The 23421-nt window shown below is 39.4% G+C and overlaps 1 protein-coding gene across 5 annotated transcripts in view; it reads right to left on the bottom strand.

Moving 5' to 3' along the window:
* LOC126336884 (glutathione S-transferase D6-like) overlaps positions 1–23421 on the bottom strand; it is an 81636-nt gene that overhangs the window by 21172 nt on the left and 37043 nt on the right. For 2 of the 5 annotated variants that reach the window (XM_050000995.1, XM_050000992.1), the window contains exon 2: positions 6135–6287. In XM_050000995.1, coding sequence (XP_049856952.1) covers positions 6135–6278 — 144 coding nt within the window. In that variant the 5' untranslated portion in view covers positions 6279–6287. Of the gene's footprint in view, positions 1–6134; positions 6288–8375; positions 8845–9709; positions 9764–23421 lie in introns of those variants that run through there. The other 3 variants (XM_050000994.1, XM_050000993.1, XM_050000996.1) reach the window with 3 other exon arrangements.

Here is a 23421-nt window from a genome sequence, read left to right as displayed (position 1 = left end):
CTGTTATGTCATGTGTGTGGTCATTATTTGTGTTAATTTTTGTACTGTTTACGTATTTTTTGATTTAACTTGTGTACCATATGGGTACCATAACCATTTTCTCTTGCTATTTGTTTTATTGTGTTTAGTTCTTGTGTGTAGTTCTGTTTGTTGATGCGTGTTCTGTTTAATTTGGCGAACCTCACATCCTACAATTTTAACTGCCAAAACACGGTAGACACTTGTTGTTTCTCTCTATTCCCCGAACTTCCTTCCATTACTACATCGATGATTCTCTGAGAATGTGTCCCATCAACTAATCTAGTTAGATCATAAATTGTTTTTCTCCTCATTCCTGTTCAGCAATTCCTCTTAGCTACACTATCTAACTATGTATTCCTCCGCATTCTTCGGTAGCATCAAGTTTCAAAAGCTTCTGTTTTCTTATTTTCTGATCTGCTTATCGTCCACGATTCACTTTCAAACAAGGCTATATTCCACACAAATACCTTCAGAAAAGACGTCCTAACACTTAAATTTATATTCTGTATTAACAAATCTCTCTTCTTTAGAAATGCTTTGATTTCAGTTGCCGTCATACGTTTTATATCCCATCTGCTTCGACCATCGTCAAAAATATCAACCTCAATATACTACTTTTAGTGTCTCATTCCCCCAGCATCAACTGATTTAATAAGAGCACACCCAATTGTCCTTATTTTACTTTTGTTAAAGTTCATTTTATATCCTCCTTTCCACACTCTAGGCATTGGGTTCAACAACCTTCGGGAGGTAGGAGACGAGGTACTGACGAAATTAAAATTGTGAGGATGGGTCGTGAGTCGTGCTTGGGTAGCTCAGATGGTAGGGCACTTCCCAGAGAAAGGCCAAGCTCCCGAGTTCGAGTCTCGGTCCAGCACACAGTTTTAACCAGCGAGGAAGTTTCACGCTTCCAACTACTTTGCCATCTCTGATAGAATTAGAATGCCATTGCTAATGGCAAAGTTTTTATTTCTTTTCACTGAACTTTAGTTCCCTCTCCAAAGCTTTCTTACTGCTTGCTCAACATAGAGATTGAATAGCATAGGAAATGCCGTACAACCTTTGCTCACTCTCTTCTCAACTACTGCTTCTCTTTTATGACATCGATTCTTACAACTGCACTCCGTTTTCTATACAATTGTATACAAGCTTTCGCTCCCTGAATTTTAACTCCACTGACTCCAGAATTTAGAAGATCGTATTCCAGTCACCATTGTCAAAAGCTTTCTCTAGGTCTATAAAAGCAATAAACGTAGATTTACCTTTCTATGACGCAGCTTATAAGTTAAGTCACAGGACCATTACTGTCTTGCCTGTTCCTATATTTCTGGGGAATCCAAACTAATCTTCCTCGATGTCGCTTGTACCTGTTTAACCATTCTTTGGGAAATAACTCGCGTTAGTATTTTGTAAACAGTTATTAAATTAATAGTATTATTCACATCTGACAGCATCTGCGTCTTTTGGAATTGGAATTATTACAGCCGGCCGGAGTGGGCTTGCGGTTCTAGGCGCTACAGTTTGGAACCGAGCGACCGCTACGGTCGCAGGTTCGAATCCTGCCTCGGGCATGGATGTGTGTGATGTCCTTAGGTTAGTTAGGTTTAATTACTTCTAAGTTCTAGGCGACTGATGACCTGAGAAGTTAAGTTGTGTAGTGCTCAGAGCCATTTGAAGCATTTTTGAATTATCACATTCTTCTTGACGTTTGAGGGTGTTTCGCTTGTGTCATGCATCTTGCATACTAGTGGGATAGCTTTCTCATTGCTCTCCCACTCCAGGATACCAGCAGATCTGATCGTAAGCCTTCAGCAAGGACCCTGTGTCCGCTCCTGGTATCTAAGTGGTCAGCGGGACTGAATGTCATATCTAACGGCCTGGTGTCGATTCCCGGCTGGGTCGGAGATTTTCTCCGCTCAAGGACTGGTATTGTCCTTATCATCATTTCATCCCATCGACACGCAAGTGGCCGAAGTGGCATCAACTCGAAAGAGTTGCACCAAGCGACCGGTCTAACCGACGGGAGGCCCTAGCCACAGGGCATTTCCATTTCCAGAAGCCTTGTTGCAGATTTGGTCTTCCAGAGCTCTGTCAAATTCTTCTCACAGTTTCATATCTCCCATCTCACCTTTATCTACATCTTCTTGCCTTCACGTACATTTTCCTTGTATAGCCCATTCGTATATTCCTTTCGGCTTTCCCCTCCTTGCTCAGTACTGCCTTTCCATCTGAGCTCCCGGCATTCAAACAGCCGCTTCTCTTTTCTCCATATGTCTCTTTAATTTTCCTACAGGTGGTATCCATTGTTCCCATTAAGTGGTATGTATTTCTTCCACAGAAATTATACTTCTACAACCTTGCATGTCTCCTATTGTCAATCCCGCATTACCAATTTCCACTACTTGTCAGTCACATTTTTAAACCACTGTACTTCTTTTCGCCGAATTCATTTGATAAATTTGTATTCTCCTTTCATCAGTTATATTTGCCGCGTGGGGTAGCATCGCGGTCTTAGGCACCTTGTCGCGGTCCGTGCTCCTCTCCCCGTTGGGGTTTCGAGTCCTCCCTCGGGCATGGGTGCGTGTGTAGTCCATAGCGTAAGTTAGTTTAAGTTAGATTAAGTAGTGTGTAGACTTAGGGACCAATGACCTAAGCAGTTTAGTCCCATAATACCTTACCACAAGTTTGCAATCAGTTACATTTAATATATCTTGCGATATCCAAGGATTTCCACTAGGCCTTTCTTCTAGTCTATCTAATCCCCAGCTGCCGTCACTAGTTCATCTCTCAAAGCTGATCATTCGTCTTCTGTATTCAGTCGTTGCCTAATGTTCCGCTTGGAACTCTAAACAACCTGTGTTTCTTTCAACTTATATACATCCTATCTCCTTAATTTCCTACCTTTTTGCCGTTTCTTTAGTTGTAATCCGCATTTTCAAACAAATAAATTATCGTCTAATTCCACATCTGCCCGTAGATATTAGAGTTTAAGATCTGCTTCCCAAATCTCTGCCTTACCATTAAGAGTTCAATCTAAAACCTCCCAGCATCTCTTCGACGCACAAAACCTTCCGTCCAAGTGTTAGCAATGATTAAATTAGGCCCTGTGAAAATTTCTACCAGGCGGCTTCCTTTTTCGTTTCTCCCTCACCCCCCCCCCCCCCCCCCCTCGTATGTATTCTCCAACTCTCTTTCCTTCTGTTCCTCTTCCGGCTAATGAATTATTCCAGCAGGCACACATGACAATCAGATGTTCTTCTCCATGAACTATCTCAAAATCTGTTTTAACTCATCGCATGTTCTTTCAGTTTATCATCTGCAAGGCTAGTTGGCATGTAAACGTGTACTACAGTAGTTGGTGTTGGTTCCGTGTCTGTCTTCACTATGATAATGTTTTCGTTGTGCTGTTCGCAGTAGCTTACCCGCGTTCACATTTTCTTATAAATTATCGATGTAATCCTGTATTATTCGTATTTCATTTTGTGCTTATAACCCCATATTTAACTGACTAGAAGACCTGTTCATCCTGTTACTGGATTTCATTAATTCCCGTGACAACTAACTTCAACCTATCCATTTCCCTTTTACAATTTTCAGACCTACCTACCCGTTTAATTGATCTAATCCGCAAAACGCCAGTTTTATTTTTCCCAATGACAACATTATCCCGAGCAGTGCCCGCCGAGGGGGATCAGAACTGAGGACTATTCTCCCATCGGACTATTTTACGCAAGAGAATGCTATCATAAGTTAACCTTGCAGTAGAGCTTCATCACCTTCAGAAAAGCAATGGCTGGGCTTCTCCCTTACTTTCAGCCGTTCGCAGTACCCGTCCATTAAGGTCATGTTGGCTATGTTACAAGCCAGACGAGTTAATCACACAGACTGTTGGCCCTATAACTATTGAAAAGGCTGTTGCTGCATTTCAGGAACAGCATCGATATTGGCCTCTTCAAATGTGTCCATACGATATTGCAGTTCCTACAGCGTGGCTATATGGGCCATAGAGGCAAGCAAGTCAGGTCCCTTGGCAAACACAATGGCTCTTTTATGTTATTGTTATTTCTAAACGCCTGATTCTATATTAGATGCAAGATCTCTTATAAAGTGTTTATCGTAATTCGTAATCGTAAAGTGTTTATCGTAATTAACGTTTATCGTTTATCGTAATTAACGTAATGGAAGAATGCCTGTTAGGGTTTAGAGAGGACCCGACAGTCTTAATCTTGCTAGGATGAATAAATCAGTAAGTAAATGAAATACGATGAAAAATATTACAAGTACTTTTAGAGTATGACACGTTCGACGAATATAAGAGACACTTTCTCGCATATTCACCGATCCAGGGCTAACGTCCAAGCTAAATAATTACAAAAAAATAGCTACAGATATACTCTTCCACATATTGAAATGTAACCACAAGATTTACCTCACTCAGAAGTAGCTACTGTATAATCTGAATTACAGTACAATATTTCACTAACTTTAAAAACAAAATATTCTTTTTTCTGTCAGAATTTAATACTTAAAATTTCACTCAACTCTATGCGAAAAGTTTCCATCAGTTTTATTTTTTACACCACTCACAGTTTTCAAAACTTTTAAGCATTTCCCACATAATTGTGTATTATCAAGTGAATAAAATAACTGTTTTGATTTTTTCGTTCCACGTTCCTTAACACATTTTGCATATTCAGAGAAGCGTATCACTGAGTTTCGTTTAAAGTATTTATTTTAGTAGGTTTCACCCATGATGCAAATAATATTTTATCATATAGTAAAATTTATTCAATAGAAATGTTATTTTCAAAGCTATCGCTTTTGTCGGTGAGATGATTTTCTTCTGTAAGTAACTGTCGATATCGTGTATAATTAGAATTCCTAACTGTGCGTAAATGTTTGTTGGATAATGCTATTACGCAGTCGAGATAGCAGTGGAGGTACTAAAAGGCGTTTGAATGAAGAAAAGTAAGTAATTGTGCCTTACATGAGACGGAAAATCAGCAGCAGTTTTTCATTCCAATGACGGAACTGAAAAGATTAATGTTTCACAGGATATTAGGGGTTATGAAGATTCAGAACTAACTATAATGTAGCTCATCATAAAACCTTAAAACTCATTTTCTTATTTCTCCATGCTTTTCACTGTGAAAATTAGTCCTTGACTTGCACTGTGGTGTCGTACTACGAACGTTTAGTGTGTAATTGTGTGTTTAACCGTATGAAAAGTCACCTTAGAAAAATTATGCAAGACTGTGTTTAAACTGACACCCCTTAGAAAAATTGTACAAGACTGTGCTTAAACTGACACACAATAGTTTTAGCGCAACGCAATCTGACTTTCAGTAATCGCTAGAAAGAATGGCCCTGACTAACATTAACCTATACCTTTCACAAATCGCTTACCTCAAAAAAATCTTGGTTACTCGAACTACTGCAATACAGCGAGCGCCACTACTGCCAGCTAAATAAAAGATTCAAACTACGGAAGGCACTAACTACTGATAGGTACAGTTAGCAAATGAAAGATTTTAATAGAGAACAAATAATGTATTTACCTTAATAGTCATAATATATATAGCAGTTCATGACATCCAGTCTTACAAATTTGAAAACTCCGCCATCTCTCTCCCCACATCCACCACTGCTCGCGGCTCACCTCCAACTGAGCAACGCTACGCGCTGTTAACATCGAGCTGCCGCTGCCCAACACTACAATGGCGAGAATTACAACAATGCCACCAGCCACTGACTGCTCACAGCACAGCCAGTGATTTTCATACAGAGCGCTACGTGGTGTTACCAATATAAAAAACCTAAACAGCCTACTTACAACCGCAAATACTGATTTCTATCAGGTTATCTAAATTTGTGTAACATGTACAAGAAACCACATAATATTTTAATCTTTTCTGAAAAGTTACTTTACAATTATGTATCGTTCTGAACATCACAGGAATTTCTCTGTACACTAACACAATCTACGTATAGCACAATTTCGTACGAGGAACCGCATGCACTTATGTCTAAATGGATAGGTTCCAATACAGGAGCTACTTTCAAGATTTCATGTATTGTCTTCAGCTTGGAATAGTAAATAGCACTAAAGTTACCTGTGTCATCTCAGTAGTAGCCACTTCTTGTATGACGTCATTTAGTTTCACTTTCTTGAGCTCCACGCCAACCAGGCGGGCTACAATACGCACTAGGGTGCATGGAGGGCTCGCGTCGTAATCGTATAGAATTATTGGCGCCATAGCTGATTCCTGGAACATATTTTCAGTGCGTAAATTTGGTAACTGCACGGGATAAATAGGGTTTATTACATGGCTTATTTGAGAAGTAAGAAAAGAGCTTTTCACCATCGGCAGAAGTTACATTACAACTAGTTACAGTTAAGACGAGCGTGCTTTTCACTTGGGAAATATAAACATTAATTAACGTGGCCCTTGATCGTGTAGGATGAATCATCTTTGCGGCGAAGGTCCATATATTTACGCATATAATTCTTTTATCAAAACTCGTTTCAAAGTACACAATGAGTATATACAGGAACGTAATGTATCTTTCAAAGCGTTATACTAGCTTTAATGGCTCGTAAAAGTTATTTGTCAAGCGGTTCCCTGATGATGACGACAGGGTTGCTCGCCAAATATTGTCTTCATTGATCACCAAGCATCGGCAATATACCTGTGGTCTGTTCTTTCACATTGCTTTTGTTTGATGGTGCAAAATATAGTCCTTTGTATAAAGGTGCACATTTGTAACTCTATTAGTTTCATGAAGTGAGCCATAATCTCTCTTTGAATATCTTTATGGATAAAGCTTTGCTTCTCTTATGTGTGCCGTTGCAAGGCACTCTACTCTGAAAATATCTCCCTTTCTACGCGGGCCTATACGCATGCTAGTTCGTTCTCACAAGGGAAGGCTCTAAATTGTAACTCAAGGATCTGGATTGAATTTTGCACAGATGTTCGTCATAGCAAAATGCGCCCGTCACTTGTTTTGGCTTCTGTTGTTTTGGCTTCTGTTTCAACATTCCGTAATATTTTGTTTATATACACATATACAATTGTATATACATATTAAATTATACATATTTTTAAAAATTCGGTATTTAAAAATCAAATGGAACGTTTTGTCAAAATTATTCCGTCGAATGTAACGACATTTTAACCAGATACCTTGTACAACAAAAATGCATGCCTTTGTCTATTAAGCCACCACGTATTGTCAAAGTGAATCTTAATCCACCTTCAGTGACCATTCTTTGCTTATTTGCAGTTTCCTTTTTCTGTACGTTGTAGATGAGTTGTGATTTAGCTAATTACTGTAAACCACAACTAGAGTTCCCGGATGCTCGAATATGTGTGTGGATTACGTTACCCTTGTCTATCCCCCGCATTCTTTCACTGAGTCGAACGTGAAGCTGGATAAGTTTTCAACAGAGCAGATGATTCCACTGCATCCCACCCTGATGTGTGATAACAGTTTATCTAATCGTTGCGAGAGGGTATCGAATATTGATTTATATAATCCTACGCATATCATGCATTCTCTGTTTATGTTCTCTAATGTGCTTACCTTTATTTCACGTTATAAATTCGTAGGATGTAGGCAGTCTGGTACTTCATGAACGTGGCGTGAGCACAGAGAGTCCGTTGAGAGAAACAAAGAATTTACGATTGTAATCACAGTTCGTGACCATAGGCGTCATAAGGCAATCTCCTGTATGATTATTCTTATGACCAAACACAGTTGTTAGAGGACACCACACTTTCATTGAGTGAGAAAGTAACTCATCAGTTTCCACTATGCAACTTCGTAACTACACCGTGAAATAAGGAGATTAGAATCCTGTGGCGAGAACTGACAGAAAAAATTTAGATAAAAAAAATGAAACGAAAATTATCGACAACAAACAATCGGACCTCCCTGAATTGCGAAATCCGTATTTTCATGTTGTAGTAATGCAAAGAGAAAATGATTACTTGATGAGGGCCTTTGCAGACAATTTATTTTCCTGAACAATTCCTGACTATTGTTGAAATTATATTATAATCAGTATACTAACACCACAGTCTCACTATCACACTAACAAAACGAGTGAATACTCCCGTCACGTGGCTGTTTGAAAGAGTTGAGTCGTGGATGTCGTTATAAAACCTGACATAAGAAGAAGATTCAAAACGAAGTGACCTAAGAGACAATAATTTCCGGTTTTTTGGAAGGAATAAAATGTTAGTGTGACATGTGATGGACAGACTACAACCGTAATTACTGGTTACATTCTGAATTACACATGCGTCAATGCTAACAGCAAACATTTCTATTTCTCCTGGAAGTCTACTTACACCCAGTCCGATGCAGCTTTTTGTTCCGTCCAGCCACAGAAGCTGTTGTTGGCCTCCAACGAAATGCTGGTAGCTGGGTAAAACAGGATGTGTAGGTCAAACTGGGTACCTCCAGATCTTCGTGACTGACTAGTGCTGCATTGGTCTGATAGAGATCGGAAGTAGTAACAGCCGCCATTTTGGGAAGTTGTAGATAATCGTCATGGCCGGATGACTATCCTTTTTTCTTTTAATCCTTTCAATGTTTTTCTAGAATTTTCTCCGATGTAGACGCATCTTGGAGCAGTGTTCTGAAGACAGACACCATCCAATAAGTGGTTAATTCGAGTAAGCACGATTTTTCTGCATATGATGAACGTGCTCTGTGGTGCAAAAGCAGGTACAACATGTGGGACAGAACCGGGTCAACCCGATTTTGGACCGCGATTTAAAAAGAAAAGGAGAAACACAAGGCAACGCAACACAAGAAGCAGTATCAGCGCTGAGACATTTCAAGGCGATGTACCTCAAGCCAGTGTGCTCCAAGACATTTTCTCAGTCTTCTGTAACGGAAAAATTTCAAGACTTATGAAATGAGTTGCTAGCTGTTCCTGGGTCAGTGGAAACACCATCGGACGGATTGATTCCGGTTTGCTGGAGTTTCTGGTACGTCGTCGTCATCTATGTGTCGCCGAAGCTTCTGATGCCTCCACCACGGGTGACTTGTTACAAAGTGCAAGGAAATTAACCAACAGAAAAAGGAGCAAGGCAGTAATACCAACCAGTTCACGCAAAAATTATTTGGTAGCTCAAGAAAATGCAGGAAAGAGAAAGACGAAAAGCACAATTCAAAAAGAATACTTTTATAGGGAAGAACCAAAAGGTGCAAGTTGTGAAGAAGGTAAAGAAGCAGAAATAAACACAAGGAAAGATTTGACCGACTCGAAAGTAATTACAAGCTTCTTCATCAGTCGAAGGTCCAGAGGAAGGCCGTTCTAATACAGTCGAAACATTAGAATATTTTACACAATGACGCGGGACAACACACAGAAGCATTTTAATCAGCATCTACAAACGTTTTCACGTATTTTATGCAGTAGAGAAAAACTTTTCTCTTGTTTTCAATATTTTTCCATTCATTTGAAGGGGTACACCACTTACACCTCGGGTTAAGTAAACTGGGTGTTTTGCACCTAACGAGGTTATTAGTTTCTATATTGAGATTTACTCGGTTTTTTATCACTTAGTTGAACGTGTAAAAGAACTGAAAAACCTTAATCTGCAGACCTGCTGATCACTGAAAATAATTTAATGAATTAACGATAAAATAATACGACATGCTTCCTGAAGAATACCTGTAGCATGCAAGCACGTACCGGATAAAGACACGACGCGGTGTGGAGGCCCAGCACTAAGCAGTTAGAGCAGCGTGGCCTTTTTATATACAGCTCAGCCAGCAATCCTTATCTTGTTACGTCAGAGGTATCACAGAGCTATCGCTGTGTCATCACGGACTACTACGTCATGCCAACAAGCATAATCTGTACTCAACGGCGATTCACTGTGACGATAGGCTACATTCCAGAGAATCATCGTGCTTTCATCAAACAATCAGTTCAAACAGTTTGTAATGTGTTTTCATTTTCAAGTTTGACATGTACTATACTGTGAACGGTACTGTGCCATGCACGAGCAACAGCCTCAAGTTTCTTACAGGCGTGACACTAAACATTCATACATTAGTCACTCTGATTCATCTGAATAACATGTCTTTCCTTTTGATGATAGAGGGTATTGATTCTCACAGGTAAGGTAAGTGCTTAATGTAAATATCAGTGTGCTTCAGACTGTCCTTATCAACGAAACTTGGTACCAGACTAGTGCTGTGTATTCGAACAAATCTCGAACACGGAACTGAACTCTATTTCTGCTGCAATTCACAATCATTTTAATAATTGACAATAGGTCCTTTAATGGGTTTGAAACACTTTTGTGAAGAGAAATTGAGGGACCCACTTGTACGTGGTGCCAGATTTTGTAATATATTTCATAAAAAATTACATGAAATGCTTATCACACGTGGAAGAGATTGTATCTTTGACATCACTGAACCAAAGACGTTGAGTGGCAGAATCGATTGTGAGTAGGGGCGCGCAGAACGCATTAGCAGTTGCCATTGTACTCTGTTAGAGGTACGATGTAAGACTTAAAGCTAGTGGCTATCTGTGAGAATTTAGCTGTTAGCCTATGGATACAGCATAATAGAGTTTTGTACGGTCATAAAATTTTGTATATTTAGTTTTAAGTATGCAGCAAGGCATCTCACAGATCTAGCAGGTGGAGAGGTCTCTTTCTCATACCCCATACACCAAGGACCTCAACCGATTTACCCACTCATATTAATCGACTTCAGTTGCTAATCAACGCTTCGTCTTCAATGATGATGAACAAGGTTCAAGGTCAGCGAGAGGGGAGAAGAAGAAATGGACAGAGGAAGAAATTTACATAGAGAGAGAACGTGAATATTGACCGGGGTCGGAGACTACAGAGAGATGGGGAAGGAGGCGAATGCCAGAGAGGGAGGATATGGAGTGTGAGACGCAATGTATAACCATTCTCATACGTATTTATCTACTGCTAAGCATTTTCGGTTTCGACAGTATTGTACTTAATTCGTCTTTTACTGTAGTTCATCCCTACTTTTCTCAGAATTTTGTACATCGTGTACCATTTTACACTGTCAAGCGCTTTCTCCAAGGCGCTACATCTCATGAACGCATCTGGATTTTTCTTAACTCTTGCTTCCATAATCTGTCACAACGTCCAAACTGCCTCTCTGATAACGTTACCTTTCCGAAAGCCAAACTGATCTTCATGTAAAAGAGCCTTAATTTTCTTTCCCGTTTTTCTGCTTATTATTCTTGTGAGCTTTCAAGCCGAGTGTGAGATAGTTGTCACCGTTATCCATTGATCATTGCTGATTCTTCCACCATTTAGGGAAACTTTCCCACGCACGAACTTCTGTGCACTTTCTACACTCTTTGACAAGTTCACTGGCAGAAGAAGGGCTACTCGTTTCACCGAAAATCTTCGACTGCAATTGCTGGTGGTTTGCATTCGGCATCTAAGCAGCGAGTGGGCTCGAACCTAGATCTAACTTGTTCTGATTAGCAATCACATTTGCTACGTTTCAGAAATGTGGTTGTGTAACTAATACGTCTTAGAAATGTTGATATGTAGCTTAACAATCATCATCAAAATATCCTTGGACTTAATGTTGATAATTGTAATAATAATAATAATAATAACAATAATAACGAAAAACAGAATCTATGGCAAAGAAAATATAATTCTTTCCATATTTCATAAACTGTACAGTTACTTTTTCTCTTTTTTGAGTAATCAGTCTTCTGACTGGTTTGATGCGGCCCACCATGACTTTCACTCCTGTGGCAACCTCTGTACCTCAGATCAGCACTTGCAACCTAAGTCCTCAATTTGCTGTATGTATTCAACTCTTCTTCTACAGTTTTTGCCCTCTGCAGATCCCACTACTATCATGGAAGTCATTTCCTGATGGCTTAACAGATGTCGTATCATCTTGACCCTTCTCCTTGTCAGTGTTTTCCACATATTCCTTTCCTCTCCGAGTCTGCGCAGAACTTCCTCATACCTTACCTTATGAGTTCACGTAATTTTCAACACTATAGGACGTCATCCCAAATACTTCGATTCTCTGATGTTCCGATTTTCCCACAGTCCATGTTTCACTAACATACATTTCTGTGCTCCAGAAGTACATTTTCAGAAATTTATTCCTCAAATTAATGCCAATGTTTAATACTAGTAGACTTCTCCTGGACGGGAATGCCATTTTTGCCAGTGTTAGTCTGCTTTTGGTGTCCTCCTTGCTCCGTCCGTCATTGGTTGTTTTACTGCCTAGGTAGCAGAATTCCTCAACTTCATCTACTTCATGACCATGAATCCTGATGTTAGGTTTCTCGCTGTTCTCCTTTCTGCTACTTCCCATTACTTTCGTCTTTCTTCGATTTACTCAGAATCATATTCCATACTCACTACACCGTTCATTACATTCACCAGATCACGTATTTCTTCTTCACTTTCACGTAGGATAGCAATGTCATCTGTGAATCGTATCAGTGATATTCTATCACCTTGAATTTTAATTCCACTCGTGAATCTTTTCTTTATTTCCATGATTGCTTCTTCGATGTAAATATTGAAAACTATACGTGAAAAACTACATCCCTATCTTACACTGTTGTAAATCCGAGCACTTTGTTCTTGTGCGTCCACTCTTATTATTCCCTCTTGGCTGTTGCCCATACTGTACATTACCCGTCTCTCTCTATAGCTTACCCCTTTTTTTCTCAGAATTTCGGACATCTTGCACCATTTTACATTGTGGAACGCGTTTTCCAGGTCGACAAACCCTATGAAGGTGTTTTGTTTTTTCTTTACTCTTGCTTCCATTATCAACCGCGAAGTCAGGACTGCCTCTCTGGTGTCTTTACGCTTCCTAGAGCCAAACTGATAATCATCTAAAACAATCTCAATTTCCTTTTCCATTTTTCTGTAAATAATTCTTATCAGCAGCTTGGATGCATGAGCTATTAAGTTGATTCTGCGATAATTCTCGCAAACTTCGGAAATGTGTGGATGATATTTTTCCGAAAGTCAGATGGTATGTATCCAGAATCAGACATTCTACACACCAGTAGACTTTTTTTGCCACTTCCCCCAACTATTTTAGAAATTCTGATAGAAAGTTATCGATCCCTTCTACCTTATTCGATCCTCAGTCCTCCAAAACCCTAACATCCCCTATCGGCAGCTGTTTCTTCTTCCATCACGTCAGACAATTCTTCCCACTGATAAAGTGCTTCGTTGTACTTTTCCCACCTATTAGCTCTCTCCGCTGCATTAAACAGTTGAATCCCAATTGAACTTTGAATGTTACCATCCTTGCTTTAATTTCACCGAAAATTGTTTGACCTTCCTACATGCTGAATCGCTCCTTCCGACAATCATTTCTTGTTCGATATCTTCATATTTTTCATGCAGCCATTTCGTCTTAGCTTCCCTGCACTTCTTGTTTATTTTCTTCTTCAGCGACTTTTATTTCTGTAATCTTGAATTTCCATGTACATTTTTGTACTTCCTTCTTTCATCGATTAGCTGAAGTACTTCTTCTGTTACCCATGGTTTCTTCGCAGTTACCATCTTTGTACCTATGTTTTTCTTTCAACTTCTGTGATTGTCTTTTTTAGAGATGACCATTCCTCTTCAAATGTAGTGCCTGCTGAACTGTTCCCTCATGCTGTATCTATAGACATAGAGAAATTCATGCTTAACTCCTCATTCCTTAGTAATTTCGTATCCAACTTCTTTGCCTATTGATTCCTCCTGACTAATCTCTTAAACTTCAGCCTACTATTCATCACTACTATATTGTGATCCGAATCTGTATCTGCTCCTGGATAAGGCTTTCAATCCAGTATCTGATTTCGTAATCTCTGTCTGGCCATGATGTAGTCTAACTGATGTCTTCCCGTATCATCTGGCCTTTTCCAAGCATACCCCCTCCTCTTATGATTCTTGAATAGAGTATTCACTATTGCTATCTGAAACGTATTACAAAATTCGTTAGTTTTTCCCCTCTTTCATTCCTTGTCCCATGCCCATATTCTCCTATTATATTTTCTTTTACTCCTTTCCCTACAACTGCGTTCCAGTCCTCCATAACTATTACATTTTCGTTTCTCCTTACGCTTTCAATATCCTCATATACTTTCTGTATCTCTTCAACTTGTGACTTCGGCGTGTATACCTGAAGCATCGTTGTTGGTGCTGGTTTGTTGTCGATTCTGACAAGAACAACCGTATCACTGAACTGTTCAGAGTAACACACTCTCTGCCCCACCTTCCTATTGATAACGAATGTTACTCCAGTTATAACATTTTCTGCTGCTGTTGATATTACCCTTTACTCATCTGACCAGAAATTCTTGTCTTCTTTCCATTTCACTTCAGTGATACCTACTATATCTAGACTGAACCTTTGTATTTCCCTTTTCATTTTTTCTAGCTTCCCTACCACGTTGAAACGTCTAACTTTCCAATAGTCACCCTCCCCTTGGCAGTCCCCTTCCGAAGATTCGAACGATAGACTATTCCGGAATCTTATGGCTATGGATAGTTCATCGTGACATTTTTTTTTTAAATTACAGGACACATGTTCTGTCGATACACGTCATGTGTCTTTAATGAAGTGATTTATATTGTCTTCTGTATCATCATGCCTTTGATAGTTGATTATTCTTCCGACTTCAGGGTCAGTAGGCCACCCCAAGGGAAAGAGTGTGCCCTGAACAACTGTCCGCTCCCCCGCCCTATTTGACAAGGCTGTTGTCGGAATGAGCGTAACTTCTTATGCCGGATGTCTTTGGTCACCAGTTACTTACTGGAGCCAAATAGCTCGCTTTTATTGCAAGTAATACATTTGTCCAGTATCTACAAAATATAATTTCGCAAATATCTCAGTTTCCATTAAACTGCCATTCCGTTATATATATATATATATATATATATATATATATATATATATATATATATATATATATATATATATATATATATATATAATAGTGTAATAATTTTATCATAGTTACAATTGAGTAAGTGATAACAGGTTTCTAGCAATCCAAAATATAAGAGATTTGTGGTAGTAAAATGTAGACAAACAGATGACAGTAGAAATTATCAGAGCAAAAGACATAACTTCATAATCCCTGGCCTTTCGTATGCCAAACTGATAATATATAAGTTTTTCAGTCTGCAGCCTAGTTGTCGTGTTCTCTTCACGCTTTGCTTTGACAAGCTGCCTGTTGTTGTCTTCAGATGACCATCGAAGATATTTTTTGTCGCTGACGAACCCCAGTGAAACTGTTGAATGAAGCCTAGACACAGGCTCCATGATATGCATAGGATTATATAATCCAATATTCGATATCCTCTCGCAACGGTTAGATAAACTGTGGTCACACATAAAAGTGAGATGCAATGGAATCATCTGCTCTGTTGAAAACATATCCATCTTCAACTTCGAGACAGCGAAAGAATGCGGAGGATGGACAAGGATAATGTAACACACAAACATTTTCGAGCATCCAAGCACACCATGAGGAAATAGGCAACCGTTACTTCTCCAGCTGACTACCACCAAAACATTCACAGAATAAGCAGAGAGGGCAGAGATGAGTATTGGACCATGGTTCTTGATCGCAAAACAGCATAAAATTATGAAACTAGAAACGACAAGAAAGTCCGTAATCATATAGTTATTCATTTTGATCACGTATTACACGTTCAATAAGTGTATTAAGTGATAGCTGTTCAAATGTATGTGAGAATTTGTAATGGACCAAACTACTAGGGTCATCGGTCCCTAGACTTACACACTGCTTAAACTAACTTATGCTAAGAACAATACACACACCCATGCCCGAGGAAGGACTCGAACCTCCGACGGGAGGGGCCGCGCAGCTTTGAAATAAGGAACTCATGTTGCTGTTTTCACTAATTGGCGAAATCACAACTCAGCTGCAAATATAAGAGCTTGTAAACCAATAAAAATTTGAATATTTTTGAAATGGTGTTAAAATTACATGAACACTAGAGATCTTGATGACGGAAATATTTAATTAATACCACAACGAAACTGTTAAAAGATAGGTGGGGGCATTGTGACTGTTGGTATAGGGAAGGAAGCGCCAGAAGACAGAATCGAGTGAGCAAGAAAGTATATGCTTGGAAGATATAAAAATTATAACAACTAGGAGACCACTGACTGTCTTATGATCTTATAAAGCAAGATTGGTGCGTTATTTCTCTGAGCTTCCAGAGGGGTATATATATATATATATATATATATATATATATATATATATAGAGAGAGAGAGAGAGAGAGAGAGAGAGAGAGAGAGAGAGCCATGGAGATTTTACTGAGTTGGAAGCAGGTATTCATTTGCTGTCTAGAACGTGATGATAACAGGGTAAATAAGCGGAAAAAGAGAGAACACTATAATCGTTCTGCAAAAAGCAATGGAAAATCTAATATTACAGACAAACTTCTGGTGAGTAAATTACTCGTTGGAATACAGTAAAGCTTTCGAGACGTTTGAACACGTCCCTCTGCAGGTGAATCTCAGGTGGCATAAATTTTCCTCCTGTACTAAACAGTAGTTATATATATGTCATTTCCTAGCAACATTGGGTAATGTCCGGAACAATGAGGTGTTCTTTATGATTTTATGCATCCTATTGTGATCAATAATTGTAGAGGGAACAATATGGAATATGTGTATGGCATAATTGGCAGTGAAATCCCATCTAGTTTTTTCGGCAAAACTCTTTTTATTTGCTGTCAAATCAGGGAATTGGTCGTCGTTGGTGATGAAATGGCGACAAGAACCACACACACCCACACAAGCCCAGCCCCGAGCAGCGAAAATCCCGGACCCGACTGGGAATGGATCCTGGAACACCGTGATCGTGAGACAGCAGCGCTACTCAAATGAACACTGGATTATGACATGTAGGGAAAGAATAATAACTTACAAATGACGATAATACTCTAATACCAATGAACGTGTAGATTTCACTCCTTTAAGGACAATCCTCTTTCTTTTTCTAGTATGGCAACACACCGAGTGACGTGGTGAATTAACAATACACTGGTTTCGTATTTGAGAGGACATCGCTTCAAACTCCCGCCTGTGTATCCAGAGACGATCTCTGGCATATTCTTAAATCGGTTGACGGGAAGGCTAGGAACGTTCCTCTGAAAGTGTACGGAGTATTTATTTCCTCATCGCATTCCAAACACTACGATTACGACCTTGTCGTCAACTACACATTAAGTTCTAATCTTTCTTCCACCATTCCTGTATGTTGTAAGATTCCCGCAATGTGTATGGATCACGAAGCTCTTTTATAAGAAGAGTACTGGAGCGGATTGTCGCAGTGGGCATGCACAATGTTACGACAAACACTGATTTTTTAGAGGGTACCACAGCAAGGAATTTATAAAAGAAAGTGGTATTTACAATCTTCTTGTATTAATTTCGTTTGTACACCATGAACCATAAATTACCCTAGAAAGACTTACAAGGCTGTAAATAGTTGCGAACAAAAAAAATGAACATAGTAAAAGTTGAAAATACCGCCTTCCTTTAACACACACTGGCTTACCATAATCAGAGGTGTTCATCAACTGTGGTTGGGGTGATCAGGTTTACTTGTACTCTGCTCACATTCCGGCGGAATGATAAGTTCACTATCTGTCTGTTCAGATACCTAGCATTTCCAAGAATATTTTATTTTGTAAGGTCAGTGAGGTCACCAGAAGAATTTTTCAGAACTTTGCTCGTGTTACAAATGTTACCTAGACACGATAATACATAGCTTGTTTTAGTCATCGAGAAAAATACTTTAGGCAAATCTAAATACTTCAGACCAATGTTACAGGAGGTGAAGGTGGAAGTGCCTTTATGTTTACAATCTGGCGACCCATTCCTTAAAAATCGTCGAAGTGCTACCTCTGGTGTGCCACCCAGTCCACATCAACGGCAGTTCGTATTTTAAACACTTTTTTATACGTAATGACTTGACGAAACTATGAAATCATTGATAACTGGGTATGTCACACTAAGAACTGTAAATAAGAATTCATACTTGTATGGTAGTTATCAGCTTCATAATAAATTAATATATTTTTAATTTAAAACATTTCTGTGAAAAATATACAAAACAGTGGGTACTAAAAAAATTATCACTTTGATTTATTTTGTACCTTTTCTAGATGAGATTTCACTGCTTCACGGAATAATTTCATCTCGTATGCGTAGTTTTGGTTAGACCTCTCAACTCTAGAGAGCCACTCCGCAATATTTTTGTACTTCTATGGATTAAATTCCGTTTTTGGAATATTCTGTAACAGGAGACATAGGAATATATTACTAGCGAATACACAATATGAATTATCACAAATTTACAAAGAGAACATTTAAAATATACAGTAGATTCAGCAGCGTTTTCCCAGTAAACATACATGCTTAAGCACTTGAGACAGAGAGCTACAAACACGTACAAAACAAGTAAACATATTTACGTGCGGCTTTTACAAAAGTGGTTTGTAATATTTATTGTTGCCAAATTGATATACCAGCATTGTTTTCTGAGAGGTTACTATTTCTTATTTAACTTTTTCTTCTGTGGAAGACCTTAAGAAGAAGACTTCTACAATGTAAAATGCATGACCTTAATCAAACACTAACAAGATGGCAGCGTCTCAATTCACCGTTGCACCAAATGTAAGAAAACAAGTAGCTCGTACACGAATAGGACAAAAATATCGAAAAACCTTGTAAAATGCAGATTGCGCTGTTGAATTTGATCACGAACGGCACGTAAGCAAGACCCCAAAAGATTACAAGTGTCAGTCGCGGTTACAACATTGTTCTATGAAGTGCTGAGTGAATTCGAACCTGCACAAATTGTTGGTGTTCGTATGGTGGGTGCTTCCGTAACCATCATAGCGCAAGTGTGTGATATTTCACGAGGCACATATAAGAGATTTATATCTCATAGAGGGAAACCAATCACCCATTATGTCACAACTTGGACATAAGCGTGACAGATAATCATCGAAGAGCATTATGATGAAAATTTAAGAGGACGGCAGCTGCAAAATTCATTGCAGTAGATAACGTCGACCTCGTGAAACCTGTCAGCATCAAACCAATACGAAGGGAGCTCCGTAAACAGGGAATACAGTGCGAGCTGGGATTACAAAATCGCACATCATTGACACAAATGCCCATCACAGGATAACTTGGTGCCGGAGCTATAAAACCCGGGGCTATGGTGTAGTGGAAGCAAGTTGTTTGATCGGAAGAGTCTTGCTTCACACTGTTTCGAACTTACGGCCCAGTTTACGCCCCAAGAGTGAAACACCGCGGGAGTTCGGTGATGATTCGGGCAGCCATATCATGGGCCACATGCTTCTCTGCAAGGGCCATTATTGCCAAGAATTATGTGTCCACCATATGGTACAATATTTGTTCCCAAAGGGGAGGAAGAGTTCCGACAGTGTCTCTGTTCTCACAGTTCGCATCGTCCAGAACTGGTTTTTCGAGCAGGAGGATGAATTGTCGCATCCCACGGGGCGGCCACAGTCAGCAGGTAATAGTCTTATTGAGCCTTTATGGCCTACGTGGAGAAAAGGGGACGTGATCACCGTCATTGTTATCTAACATGTCACTATTTTACAGGAATAATGGTCTATGATTCCCCTGAAAACCATACGGGGCCCCCATTTATCCTCTACAACACGACTTGGAACTGCTCTGAAAGCTAGGGGTTAGCCAGTAATTTTCCTGCAACGTACTGGGCATGGTAACATGTTATGTTTTTGGTGTCTCTGTAATATGTTTGACTACTCCTATGTACACTGTAATATCTACCACAACGTATAATGATGCAGAAACATGTATCACTAGGAGTGAGATAGATGTCGCCTACAGCAAAACTAAAGAGACCCGTATGAATTTCAAGAGTTCAGATGGAAAACCAGTTCTAAGGGAAAGCGGAAAGGAGTATATAGAGGTTCTATGAAAGGCCAATGTACTTGAGGGCAATATTATGCAAATGGAAGAGGGCGTAGATGATAGTGAGATGGGAGATACGATACTGCGTGAAGAATTTGACAGAGTACTCAAAAACCTAAGTCGGAACAACGCGTTGGGAGTAGACAACATACCGTCTTAACTACTGATTGCCTTGGAAGAGCCAGTCATGCAAAACTCTACCATCTGGTGAGGAAGATTTATAAGACAGAGAAAATTCCCTCACACTTCAAGAAGGATATAGTAATTTCTGTTCCAAAGAAGCCATGTGCTGACAGGTGCGGGAACTAACGAATTATCAGCTTAGTAAGTCACAGCTGCAAAATACTAACACAAATTCTGTACAGACGAATGGAAAATCTGATAGAAGCCCATCTCGGGAAATATCAGTTTGGATTCCGTAGAAAAGTAGGAACACGCGAAGCAATACTGACCCTACGACTAACCTTAGAAGGGTGGTTTAGGAAAGACAAGCATTCGTTTATAGCATTTGTAGACCTAGAGAAAGCTTTTGACAATGTTGACTGGAATACTCTCTTTTAAATTCTGAACGTAGCAAGGTAACATACAGGAAGCGGAAGGGTGTACATAAACCTGATGGCAGTTATAAAAATCGAGGGGCACGAAAAGGAAGAAATGGCAGAGGAGGGAATGGGACAGGGTTAGAGCCTATCCCCAACGTTATTCAATCAGTATACTGAGCAACCAGGAAAGGAAAGAAAAGAAAAATTTGGAGTACGAATTAAACTACAGGGAGAAGAAATAAATAACCTTGAGGTTTGCCAATGACATTCTAATTCTGTCAGAGACAGCGAAGAACATGGAAGAGCAGTTGAACGAAATGGCCATTGTCTCGAAAAGAGAATTTATGATGAACATTAACAAAAGCACAATGAGCATAATGGAATGTAGTCGAATTAAATTAGGTGATGTTGAGGAAAAAGAATAGGAAATATGATACTTAAGGTTGTAGATGAATTTTGTTATTTGGGCAGCAAAATAGCTTATGATGGTCGAAGTAGAGAGGATATCAAATGTAGACTGGCGATGGCAAGGAAAGCGTTTCCGTAGAATTCATTTCCGAAGAAGTCATGTAGACTTATCCTAGCACAGTCCTTTAAGGGACATTTTTTGTCTTCTGGAGTCTGCGTTTCCTAGTAGGCTGCTTCTTTTAACATTATTCACAATAAATGGGCAGAGAAAACTATTAGGAGTATATGCTGTTTTGTGTTCATGGACGAATACTAGAACGACCTCCAAATTTTATGCGAAGGCCTGTAATTATCTGAAGAGAATGAGTACGATATCCACCATATTGGTACCACAACTGTTGTCTTATGTCCAACCTGATGTCTGGCAATAAGTGTGGTAGCATATCTTCGGAAGTGTATATAACTGTGCTTTTTATAATCCCGATTATTCGCGAAATTCCAAAACGTTCATTGAATGACCGATATTATTCTTTTCCACCTTCAGCACTGGTGGTGCATATGGGAATGTTACTGACTTGTCAATGGTTTGTAAGCGATGTTCCATCTGTCCACACATCTTGAACAGACAAATACATCAGTTTATAGTTTTCCTTGACACCTTCCCGATAACTTCAGCCGATTTTCACTTAATACTTTCAGGTGCAAAGATAATAAGAGGAACGATATATGAGTGAGGTGTTTTCTTACGTTTAATATAATACGGTGGATTTTATGGGACCACTTCGACTGACGTTGGAACACTGGTTTGTTGCGATTTTGTCTTGTTGCTATCTAATCACATTTCAGATACGTTATGGCGTTAATTACGTCAGAAAATTCGCTACTCTGACTGCTATAACTTATTGAAACTGTCTTCTTAACCTATACCTCCGCAGGACCACTTTAAAGTTAGTAAGCGGAGAAAGCAGAGTACAACTTGCAGCTTGCATCTGCTTTATGCTGATCTTTTTTTATTTTTTTATTTTTGGTCATCAGTCTACTGACTGGTTTGATGCGGCCCGCCACGAATTCCTTTCCTGTGCTATCCTCTTCATCTCAGAGTAGCATTTGCAACCTACGTCCTCAATTATTCGCTTGATGTATTCCAATCTCTGTCTTCCTCTACAGTTTTTGCCCTCTACAGCTACCTCTAGTACCATGGAAGTCATTCCCTCATGTCTTAGCAGATGTCCTATCATCCTGTCCCTTCTCCTTATCAGTGTTTTCCACATATTCCTTTCCTCTCCGATTCTGCGTAGAACCTTCTCGTTCCTTACCTTATCAGTCCACCTAATTTTCAACATTCGGCTATAGCACCACATCTCAAATGCTTCGATTCTCTTCTTTTCCGGTTTTCCGACAGTCCATGTTTCACTACCATACAATGCTGTACTCCAGACGTACATCCTCAAAAATTTCTTCCTCAAATTAAGGTCGGTATTTGATATTAATAGACTTCTCTTGGCCACAAATGCCTTTTTTTGCCATAGCGAGTCTGCTTTTGATATCCTCCTTGCTCCCTCAGTCATTGGTTATTTTACTGCCTAGGTAGCATAATTCCTTAACTTCATTGACTCCGTGATCATCAATCCTGATGTTACGTTTCTCGCTGTTCTCATTTCTGCTACTTCTCATTACCTTCGTCTTTCTCCGATTTACTGTCAAACCATACTGTGTACTCATTAGACTGTTCATTCTGTTCAGCAGATCATTTAATTCTTCTTCACTTTCACTCGGGATAGCAATGTCATCAGCGAATCGTATCATTGATATCTTTTCACATTGTATTTTAATTCCACTCCTGAAACTTTCTTTTATTTCCATCATTGCTTCCTCGATGTACAGATTCAAGAGTAGGGGCAAAAGGCTACAGCCTTGTCTTACACCCTTCTTAATACGAGCACTTCGTTCTTGATCGTCCACTCTTATTATTCCCTCTTGGTTGTTGTAGATATTGTATATGACCCGTCTTTACCTCTAGCTTACCCCTACTTTTTTCAGAATCTCGAACAGCTTGCACCATTTTATATTGTCGAACGCTTTTTCCAGGTCGACAAATCCTATGAACGTGTCTTGATTTTTCTTTAGCCTTGCTTCCATTATTAGCCGTAACGTCAGAATTGCCTCTATCGTGCCTTTACTTTTCCTAAAGCCAAACTGATCGTCACCTAGCGCATTCTCAATTTTCTTTTCCATTCTTCTGTATATTATTCTTGTAAGCAGCTTTGATGCATGAGCTGTTAAGCTGATTGTGCGATAATTCTCGCACTTGTCAGCTCTTGCCGTCTTCGGAATTGTGTGGATGATGCTTTTCCGAAAGTCAGATGATATGTCGCCAGACTCATATATTCTACACACCAACGTGAATAGTCGTTTTGTTGCCACTTC

The sequence above is a fragment of the Schistocerca gregaria genome, chromosome 2 (assembly GCF_023897955.1).
Source record: "Schistocerca gregaria isolate iqSchGreg1 chromosome 2, iqSchGreg1.2, whole genome shotgun sequence".
NCBI classification, from domain to species: Eukaryota; Metazoa; Arthropoda; class Insecta; order Orthoptera; family Acrididae; genus Schistocerca; species Schistocerca gregaria.
This window is presented reverse-complemented; position numbering and strand designations above follow the sequence as displayed.